The sequence below is a fragment of the Strigops habroptila genome, chromosome 2 (assembly GCF_004027225.2).
Source record: "Strigops habroptila isolate Jane chromosome 2, bStrHab1.2.pri, whole genome shotgun sequence".
Lineage (NCBI taxonomy): Eukaryota > Metazoa > Chordata > Aves > Psittaciformes > Psittacidae > Strigops > Strigops habroptila.
In genome coordinates this window covers 30,257,106-30,268,263 of record NC_044278.2, presented here as the reverse complement: position 1 = coordinate 30,268,263, position 11,158 = coordinate 30,257,106, and the positions used below count along the sequence as shown (strand labels likewise).

The following is an 11,158-nucleotide window of genomic DNA, read 5'->3' as shown; positions in this document are numbered from 1 at the left end:
CTGAAGAGACACAGGCAGGCACTGAGCTGCTCTGGGGCTTGGTCAGGATGCCGGCCTGCTCCGAGAGTGTGCCCAGTGTGCTTGCACCTTCTGCTCAAAACCAGACAGAGACAGCTTTCTCCTAAGACCGAACACTTAAAATAAGCCTGAAACACCAGCCATTCTGCATAGTCTTTATTTATAAACAAAACCATTGCATTTGATCACATACCAGTTTTGATCCTGCAAACTCAGATTTATATATTGGTTTTATTTTTATTTTTTACAAAAAATACATTTTAACAAGTAAATAAAAACCATTTCCATTAGTCCACTGCTCTCCAAAGTGTAAATGTACAGTGTAAATTTGCCATTTTTAATATAGACATATGCTATATTTTGCCAGTTGTCTACAAGAAGTTCAACTGCAGAATCTGATGAAACATAATAAATAATGATTAAATGGAAAACTACACACCAATAAATGGAAAATATAAACTTTTAAAAAGTCATACAAAGTTATATTACAGCCACCTCTTCAAAAATCAAACATTCAATTTATCTGTTATAAAGTACAACAGTATTGCATTACCCTTATTGACATAGTAGAATAGCCAGCATCTTAAAACTGAAACACTGTCCATCGAAAGAAACTGACTGAACCACAACTAAAAGGAACATAATTGAGTTAAATCAGGACAGTAGCAGTGCGAAAGCCGAAAACCTTGGCTTTATAAAAAAAGACTTTCTAGAAATTAGCATATTGTACGCTATCTCATGATTTTTTTTTTATTTATTTATTTTTTTTTTTAAAAAAAAACAAGAACCATTGTTCTTGATCACGGTTTGGATGACAAATACCACCACAGAGTAAAAGGTGGATTTGCTGTCTTTGCCACCTTTCTTCTCATTCCTGACGACTTCAAAAGAAAAGCATGCAATTGACTGAGAACACAGTCACCACTGTAACAGTAATTTCTCTTGGTACTGTTTCTTCCCACTTCCTGGGAAGTTTCTGCACAAGCACTAGGGCACACCCCTGGACTTACGAACCAGCCCTGCTGCGTTCTAATGGGAACCACAGGTACAACTGAAGATCCCTGTGACTGCGCCCAAATACAGACAAGTTCTTAGATATATGAAACAACAATCACGTAAGCAGGGGCAGGACACAAACAGGCATGTGGTTTCCATCACTGAAACAGCTGAAATATCCTAGCCATATCCCATGGAGTTGTTTATGCTGCAAAGCTATGTACAGATAACGTTCTTTAGTGACACCAGAAAGTCCAAAGCGGAGTCAAAAGACCACCAGTGTTCAGGATAAAACCCTTTAAGATTTTTTTCTTCTTCTGGTAGTAAACCACAAATATTACCCATATGGACAAAATCTTCATCTACTAACTACATTTCTAGCCCATTAATGCATCATATCACATTGCTGATAGTAATTAAACAATACTGTAGTATACAAAAATGTTATTAGGATTTGTTCTGAGAAGAAAATCAAGGAAGGTTCTTTTTTGCATTTTTAATATAGTCCACTACTTAGATCATAGAAGAGGAAGTAATTGCAAGTATTAATACTTATAAGATCAAAAGTCAACAAAAAAGCTTTTGTAGAAAAGTATTAAGATTCCTAATAATAAAAATATTTGCAAATTTAATTAAAAATTCATTTTAAAAGCAAAATCCTTAATTAAGTACATCAGTGTTGGTCAATATTGACAGTGTTCCTTTAAGAGGAAGCAAAGACAACACGCACCCACTGCATCTGTGGGAACATCTAAACGCATAGAGTATATACACTTATTGATCAAACTGTGTCAAATATATAAAGAAGCAGTATATACAATTTGGAACCTACACAAAGGTTATAATGCAAGATCAAGCAAGAGTCTGCTAAAATCTTAAGATACTAAGTACTACTGATTTCATGCATTTGTTCTACAACTTGTCCTAAAATTTCATCTACTACATCAATATCATAATTGACTTGCTGCAAGTCTAGATCAGGCATGATCGTAGCCAGAAGTTGTCCAACATTCACTCGAAGAGAGCGTAGTTTCAGGCTGTGAAGAAATAATTAGGTATGATTAGATGTAGTTTTATGTTCAAATACAGAGTACCTTTTTAAACAAAGCTGGACTAATACTCTATAGTGGAAAGGCTCCATACATGAATTCCATAAACCAACAAAAAAGCGATGCAGTTAAAGCTGCATCAAGATAACTTCAAAATCTACCAGTTTTTCAAAGCTGAGCCTCTCTAGTTTTAATTTTGAAGGTGTATATTCCCTTAGTTTCAAACAAATACTAAAGGTGAAACTGAATTCTACCTTTCCCAAAAATAATCAGAAATAATTTCTGAATGGTTTTATTTAAGTTAGCAAAAAAGCACTGACACAATCCTTTATTCCACAACACCTTTTTATTTCTCAAAACAACATAAAAACCACAGTAGCTTTAGACGTGTAGAAACACAAACTCCTACCACCTATGGGAACAAGAGAAAAAGAAGAGAGAAGGTGGCAAGTGAGAGTAGTTTGTCAAAAGGCTTTAAAAGAAAGAGGAAATAAGGTAAGAGTTGCAGTACAGCTAAAATGCTATGCTTCCTCTTTCCGCTTTCTTCCCTGGATCTCCTTGCTCTGTCCTTTTCCTCACTGAATTGCTTCCAAATCACCCATCCCTTCTCTTGAGCATTCCTTTCTACCAGTTCCTTTATCACCTCCAGTAGCCAGTCCTCACAGTGCCGTCATACCCCAGTACGACTTGTGGTGGAAGTTACTTACAAATACTGCATAGATTTGCTAATTCTTCTAGGAAGCACAAGTCAGATGCTTTAAGAAGAAAATGAAATGCTGGCAGATAAAGGGGAGATTTACCCATAGGAAAAAAAAAAAATAATAGACTGAAAGGGCTGTCTGGAAAACACCCAGTCCATTCCCCCCCAACACACATTCAAAGCAGAGCTAACTCAGATAAGGTTACTTAGGACCTTCTTGTGTTTTGAAAATGTCCAAATACGGACATTTCACAATCTTCCTGGGGCCCTTTTTCAGGATTTGACTACCCTTGCTGTGAACATTTTTTCCTCTCAAATATTTGAACAGGATTTCCCTTATCACATATTGTGTCTGTTGCCTCTCATCCTATCATGGAGAAGAGGCTGGCTTCATCTTTTCTGTCCCCCCTCATGAGGCAGCAGAAGAGAGCAATAGGATTTCAAGGTAACCTACTCTGTGTAAGGCTATTCCCCTCAGCTTCCCCTTCTATATCACACACTCCAGGCCCCTACCCATCTTGGTGGCCCTTCAGTAGATATGCTCCAATATGCCAGTGCCATTTGTATTTCAGGGAGCCCAAACCAGGGAATACTTGCTCAGTTTGATCTCATATAGTGCCCAACAATGGGGAACAATCACCTCCCTCAAACTACTGGCTGAACTCTTGCCAATATAGCCCAGTAGGCTCTGGGATCTCCCACCACAAGAGTGCACTGCTGACTCACATTGAACTTTTAGTTCACCAGCATCACGGGTTTCTTCCAGGCTGCTTTTCTACAGGTAGGCTCTAACTTGTTCAGTTGCACGGGGTATTTCCAACACAGGTGCAGAACTTCAGTCACCTGTGTTGAATTTCCAGGAGGATTCTTTCAGCCCATTTTTCCAATTTGTCAAGGTCCCTCAGCTGCAGCCCTACATAGCAATGGCTCCCTACAATGTGATGTAATTGTGAATTTATTGAGTTAATTTTGCTCCTTCATCTAGGCCATTAATAATCACTGGCCTTGATATTGATCCATGAGCTCAGCAGCCCAGCCAATTTTACAATCCACCTCCTAGTCTACCTATCTAAAACCATACCTCACAAACTTCGCTATCATGACATTATGGCAGCCCACACTGAAACCTTTGCTAAAATGAAGGTTCACAGAGATGGTCATCTCATTGTAAAGGGCAATGAGGCTGCAAAGTCACAATATGCCCTCAGTAAATCCATGCTGGTTGTTCCTAATCACCTTGACTATCATGGGGCTGCAGGTGGCTTCCAAGGTAGATATCCTCCACAGTCTTTCCAGGGTCTGAGGCTACACTGACCAGCTTGTAGATTTGCCTGTCCGAAATATGGGCATGACAACTGCATTTTTCCAGGCATCAGGAACGTGAACTGTCGCTACCTTTTGGAGATACCATTGCAAGGCCAGCTCTCCATCAACTCATCAGCTCCCTCTGGTGCATCTCATCTGCTCCCATGGACTTCTGTATGTTGAATTTGCTTAGATGGTCCCTTAATCCAGTCACCTTTTACTACAGGTAATGCTTCACTCCCTAAGATTACCACTCAGGGACCTCAGCAAGCAGAGGACAGACCTTACCAGTAAAAACCAAGACAAAGAAGATCCTGGTTACCTCAGTAGTTTGTGCCTCATGCACCTCGTGCTGCTAAGCACCTGCCCCCACTGAGCAGCAGCTCCATTCTCCTTTGTTCTCCTGTTGCTGCTACTATGCTTACAGACGCCCTTCTGGTAGCCCTTCCCAAGCCTTGCCAGTTTAGAGCTCAGCTCCAGCTGAGCTCTGGCTTTGAATTCCATCCCACTTGCCCAGGCAGTGTACCTATATTCCTGCTGGACTGCTCATCTGTGCTTCCATCTGGTATGTGTACTTCTTTTGTATGTTTGCTATTTCTACTAACCAAGAGCTGCCAGTTCTCTTAAAAATAAGTTTAAACCCTTGTTTGGTTCGAAGATACACTTTGGACACAAACTAGTTCCACGGGATTGGTCTGCAGTTACAAGTTCTTACAGGAACTGTAAAAAATAAGTTTCAAAACTGAACCCAAACTCTTTTCAGTGAGTACAGTAATATTGATCCAAGAAAGAAAAACAGATTATAAAAGTGACGTTCATCTACACAGCATAAGCTAATGATCACCCTCCTTTCTGCCTCCTTTCTCTCTCCTTGTTCTGCAAGTTGTGTCAAGAAATTATATAACATTTGTGATATTATAAGAAGTGTCAGTGGGGCATTTTACTGTGCAATAGCCAACCCTCACACAAATACCCAAATCATGAAAAAAAAAAAAAAAAAAATCACTTGATTTAAAAATGTTACTGGAGTTAGGAGTCACAAGAGGCAGTAGAAAAGAATTCCAAGAACTGCATTTTATTATATGATCATCAGACATAACCTTCTTCAAAATGTTTCAGATACAATGAGCCAACCAAAATCTTGCTTGAAATAGAGTCTAGAAAGAACAAAATTGATACCTTTCTCCATCAGGAAAATTTACAGAGTCTTCTACATTACTGGTGGTAGAATCATTTGCACGTGCTACTGCTTGTGGAATTGAAGCTTTTAACTGTGCGATTTCTGCTTTCAGTTCTTCACATTGACAGGCAAATTGATTTTTTTCCACTTCTAGTAGTTCAATCTGGCAAATAAATAAAAATAATTCTATATATATAAAAAATTGCAGTAGATTAAAATAAAAGCATCTTATACAAATTTACACCATTTAACTTTATTGACTGCTTTTAACTAACTTTTCAGTGAGATTTTAATATATGACAATCTAGACAAACTGCTTTAAAATAGCCAGCTGTCAGCTGAACCGCTGTATGTGTGCGCCCTCTAAGCCTGCTCTGTTTCTCTAGTCTCAGCCAGAGCCACTTAGAGCCTTCCAGTCTCTCTCAAGTTTGCTTATTTCTATCTATGAAAGCAAAACAGGAGATCCTAGGATAATTTAGTATTTCTTCCCACTTTTAACTGGTTTGATTAGTTAGTGGACTGAAGCATACAACATATTGTATACGAAAACTATGAAACACTCATTAAACAATTTAATTGATAATTTGAAGGATATCACTGTTTTAACAAACGTACCTCACTTTTATATCTGTCTCTCTCAATGCTGCATTTGTCCAGTTGCCTGAAAACATCATCCAATTGCACAGCAATTTCATCTACCTCGCTCTTGTTTTCACCATCTGCACATCTGCTGCATTCAGTTTTTAAGTTCTGCAGGGTACTACATTGTTCCTTTAGTTTTGCTATTTCTTCTAAGGCCTGTTCATAAAGAACAGTCACTTCTGACAAACTTCTTTCATGAACACTTTCTTCTTCAAACGAAGGAACTGTCTCAGTCGACTGATGGCACATTTCTTTTTTTACATACTTATTACTCATTTCTAAAATCCTCTGTTCCAGTGTTTCCACTTGTTTGGTTAATACTTCACATTTGTTTTGATACATTTCTTTTTCTTTGCTTAATAATCGCAGCTGATTTTTCAGTTCATTTCCAAGATCTACAGATGTCTCAGAAACAGCATCAACATTGTGCTCTTTAGTCTCCATCTCTGCCCTGGGAACTTGAATACCAATGTCATCTTCCACCTCCTCCTTTTTAACAACTAAGTTTGGGAGCTCTGTCTGTGTTGATGAGGTCAACTGTTCAGTTTTTGATTCTGAAGTAGCTGCACTGCAAGGTTCTCCGATGTCACAGTTTTCTTTCTGCTTCACTTCTTGATCCAAATTAATACATTCAGTTTTTACTACAGGAACATCAGAATCTGCTGAAGGCTTTGGAGTACTGCTCTCCTCTAAAATAATGACATCTTCATCATCATCATCATGGTTATTGAATGTTTTGTCATTTAATCGAGGTGTCTTTAAAGACACAGGTGTCACGCAAGTAGGTGTCTTCCGTTTAAGACTGTGAAGAAAAGTATTAAACTGTTTATTATATTGCTGAAATACTGCAGTCATTTGCTTCAAACTATGTTTAGTGCTCTATGAGCATTACTAAAAGCTACCACTCAGTAACTAAAAAGGGATGTCTCCCTGCGTAACATTTTAAGATGTGTAGCCAGAGTAAGTACCTTTCCTGTAACCACAAGTGGCTGACATCCTCACACTGAATTACCACCTTCACACATTCTTTAAAAACAGACTCAGACTCAGTATCTGTGGGAACATTCCCCCACACCCTTTCCTTAACCAACAGAGGTTAAGGAAAACATACTGTGGAATGCAGTTAACACAATACAGTCTTTTCCTAAACCAACAAACCACTAAGCAACTTTCCTCGCCAGTGCACACTATTTTTTGTTGCATTCACTTTTGTACTTCATAAGGCTTTGTGGTCAATCAACCTGCTGCTTCCTATACTCCCAAAAGCAACATATGAATTTTGGCAGCTATCACCTGAAGATAGGATTACACCCAACACCATGATTTTCATTAACGAGTTATTAATTTTAGAAATAAATAGGAATCTACTTTGTACAGGTTCACTAACCTGTTATCAGAATCAGAATGAGGTGAAGATACTGATCTATTTAAAATAAGTATAGGTCTTTTGACAGAAGCATTTGATGTTTCTGGTAGAAGTGATCTTGGAACAGCTTCCTTTCCACTCACAGCTGAGAATGTTTTGAAGTCTCTACTTGAAGAAACAGGTGTTTTTACAAACATTTCATTATTGACCTATAACACAATATTAATTAAGAATTAAAAGAAACAGACATTAGTAGAGTCTTCAGAATAGGTTTAAGCAGTTGTTCTATCTGCCAACACGCAAAATTCTGACCAATATTTCTTACATATACTACAAGGATCTCCTTGAACCTGGGCTCAGTATTCTGCAATAATTAAGGCTAACTTAACTCTACACTGCAAACCACAATTTTCTTAAATTTTGCACAACCCCTCCCCCCAAACTCTACTGATGCCTATGAAGTGTTTCCTTCATGTTGTTTTAAGACATACAACATTTTAGAAAGCAGCAAGTTCTATATCGTAATTACAGACTTTTGCCAGATTTCTTAGAGGACTTTGAATGCATTACATTCCTCTCCATGCACAGATTTATTGCTGTCAGAAAGCAGCTTTCTGATCTTACAAGTCTTTCCCTAGATACAGCTATTTTAAAAGTACTGTGTAGAATCTCAGGCAAGAGCTTTTCCCAAGCTGTATCTCTGTCTGAAATCTGACCACGATACACAAAGAATGGGACAGCCACCTCTGGTAAAGCTGCTCATAATTACTTCTGCTTGTCTAAAAGGAACAATACTTTACTTTTAGAAATTACTTTTGTTCTTGGGTCAACATAACTGCAGATAAATTAATACAATGAACCATATAGGTTAAAACGTCACATGTAAAACATCTTCTACAGAAACTGAGCGATCTTCGGTTAGCACTTTACTTTGAAAGCAACTTAAGCCAAAATCATGCTTAGGAAATTTGATTCTGAGTTACAATCCACACGCCCTTATCACTCCACCATGTTGATTTGCATCTGCATTTAATTTGAATTTGAGTGCCTCCTTGCAAAAGTACAGCTACTACAAGTCTGTCCATCCTCACCCCTCACCCCAGTTTTAAGGGCATCTTTACTTTCATATCCTCATCATCTCTCTCTACAACAAACTCACTTTCAATAATTAGATGTCATGCCATAAAAGAGGTAGGAGTGACTGATATCTTTTCTAGCACTATTTTGTGAGAGGGTTTTGTCGCTCTCAAGCTCTTCCTTAAATACTACATAGAAAGCAGTGATGTGTTTTCCATCATCAGAGAGCAAAGACAGAAGATTGTTGGTTTACTAATAGTGCACATAACCTGTACAGCCATCAAAACGAAACAGGATGTTGAACCAGTCAGTTGGTCACTAGCTAAAGCAAACTTTAATTCAATGCCTGGCCTATTGACCCAAACCGCGTAATACTGTTTCCAGCCAGAACAACTCTGCTACCAAAATCAGTTTCCTATCAACTTCAAGAGTTACCTGGTGGCTGAACTCTAGTCGCTTCTTCAGTTTTTCCCTGTCTCTGCACAGCAGCAAGGAAGAGGGAGGAAAAAAAAAAAAAAAAAGAAAAGAAAAAAAGAAAAAAAAGCTTAGATTCAAGATGTGAATTCATTATAAAAACAAACTAGCCTCAAAATCTGAAGCAAACACAGTACTCCTTTATCTCAGTTACATACAATAGATTAACTTCAAAACAAATTCTCTCTCAGATTAAGGTTTATTTTAAAAATTTGGACACCCCCCCCCCAAACCAACAAAAACACCCAACCAAAAAAAAAAATCCCTAAAACTCCCACTTCTAGAATACCAGCTAGTATTAGTTAAATTACCCAAGCTAGGTTTTTTTAATACACCTTAGTTCAGAATCCTCTTATTCTTAAATAGGTGTATTGAGGTATTCAGCTGGTTCAACATTGAAAAATCCTTGAATTTCAATCCTTGAAAAATAACAGTTCCCTAGACAAGGTCTCCTAACAGCCCTAGTAGTCTACTTCTGTAACATCCCAAACTATCTTTATCACTTACTACTATAAAACAGTGCCCCTTTAAGAGCTGTACTTGAACACCAATTGCTGCATTGCTTTCCTTAGTAACTATTAAATGAAAGGCCCCTTTTGTTATGACTTTCCTAATTTTGATTTAGGAGGGCAAACACATTAAGTCAGAAAGAAATCTGAATATAATGCCAATGTGCTAGTAGCAAAAAACAGTGCTATTCATCTATTCACTGCTACAGTAGAGTCTTGATTTCAGGCACTATTTTCTGGCTGGATATATTCCCAGAAGAGTTGCAATTATACCACAGGTGACAGAAAAGGGCATTTAGTTTTCACATTCCTTTTCTAATGCTGAGACACTTGTAACAAAGTCTCTAGTACTCACTTTTTCTTGTAAGTTTTCTCATATGTAGGATGTATTAAGTCATCATCTTCTGGTTCTTCTGGCACATTACAATTCCTGAGTTAAGGAAGGGGGGCGGATTTGAGGGGAGAGGGAAACAAAAAAGAGCTTAACATCCATGTTTATAAGAGATGATAAAATAAGAACTAAAAGCAGTATTGAAATATTCACTGAAATCTAATGTTACCGGAACTGTGGGTCAGGGTTCAGTGAGCAGTACCACTTTTCTGGCAAGTGCTCTATTCCATCTGGCAGCTTCCGCCATTTCAGACATGCATCACATTGCACCCATGTCTGATCAGGCTGTTTTCTGTAATGAAAAAAAAAAATCAGAACTTTCACATGAAAAGTTCATTTTCATGGCTGAGTGTAGAACAGTAATAATAGTATATAAATTTCTTCTATTTAGAAGTGATACTCACTGTATCTCCTCAACTGGCAAAGCTAATGGATATTCTCCATTTTTCTTCGTTTTCATTTCATTCCAATAATCATTAAGCTTTTCTCCTAATGCTGCTATTGTAAGTCTGAAAAGTTTTTAAAAGACCACCATAAATAATCAAATCCTAGCACAGAAAGAACCTTTATAATCTACAGTGAAAGTCAAACATGAACCACTCTAACATTTCTATTTGCACAACAGTAAGCTTTTTGCTTTTAGAAAAGCCTAGAAATTAGAAATTGTGTGAAGTCATGTTTGTCAATAAATAAATTGCTGGAAGTATGAGCTGGAGCACAAAGACTGAAATCAAAGAGCGCTCAATTCAGAAGCGCCATGAACATACAGAGCAAACCCTGAAGCTACATCACCAGTTCAACCTCAGTCATAGAAGAAACAAGTACAAACCCACTTCTGTCAATCCAGTACCTAGCTGTGTATTTAGCTTTGTGATATTTCCATACATGTATTAACTGCAGGTTCATGACTACTCCAAGTTGACATGCAACAATACGACATGGAGATTGCAAGCTTACCATTGCTTTCACATAGTATAAAGTCAACACGTTGCTAAAAGGAGCAGGCTAGTCTTACCCTAGGTTAATTTCTAGCTAGATTAGTTTCCTGATCAGGGCTCATTGTGCAGCTCAATGACTACGAGAGCTGCCACACTCAGGAGGGAGCTGTGTGAAACAACAAGAAGCCCCACAGATGAGGCAGAGGTAAGACTGTCTCTTACAAGCATGCTAATTTATGTCAGGGTAAAGTGGCTGGGTAACCAGAGTCTGAAAGCCAGTCCCTCTCTGCCTGGCTTATTCCAACACCTAAACCACCCCGTGCCTTGAACTAACACAAACGTGTTTGCAGTGAACTAGTATGATGACCTAGAGAGTTCTGATGTAGATCACCTCTGAACCCAAGTCATGAATTTCTGTGCCAAAGAAAAGGGAGTACCACGAGGGCAGAAATGAGCAGCAATGCATGGATGGGATCACCACTCTCTTCTGGAGGGGGAAGAAGGGCAGATCAG

The 11,158-nt window shown here is 38.2% G+C and overlaps 1 protein-coding gene across 2 annotated transcripts in view; it reads right to left on the bottom strand.

Annotated features, from left to right (window-relative positions):
• Nucleotides 1-214: 214 nt before the first annotated feature.
• The window catches only part of MORC3 (MORC family CW-type zinc finger 3), a 29,060-nt gene continuing 18,116 nt past the window's right edge, over nucleotides 215-11,158 (bottom strand). For both annotated transcript variants that reach the window (XM_030477214.1, XM_030477215.1), the window contains exons 10-17: nucleotides 10,112-10,216; nucleotides 9,877-9,999; nucleotides 9,672-9,746; nucleotides 8,769-8,811; nucleotides 7,278-7,465; nucleotides 5,864-6,692; nucleotides 5,248-5,411; nucleotides 215-2,051 (exon numbers count right to left, since the gene is read on the bottom strand). In XM_030477214.1, coding sequence (XP_030333074.1) covers nucleotides 1,898-2,051; nucleotides 5,248-5,411; nucleotides 5,864-6,692; nucleotides 7,278-7,465; nucleotides 8,769-8,811; nucleotides 9,672-9,746; nucleotides 9,877-9,999; nucleotides 10,112-10,216 — 1,681 coding nt within the window. In that variant the 3' untranslated portion in view covers nucleotides 215-1,897. The remainder of the gene's footprint in view (nucleotides 2,052-5,247; nucleotides 5,412-5,863; nucleotides 6,693-7,277; nucleotides 7,466-8,768; nucleotides 8,812-9,671; nucleotides 9,747-9,876; nucleotides 10,000-10,111; nucleotides 10,217-11,158) is intronic.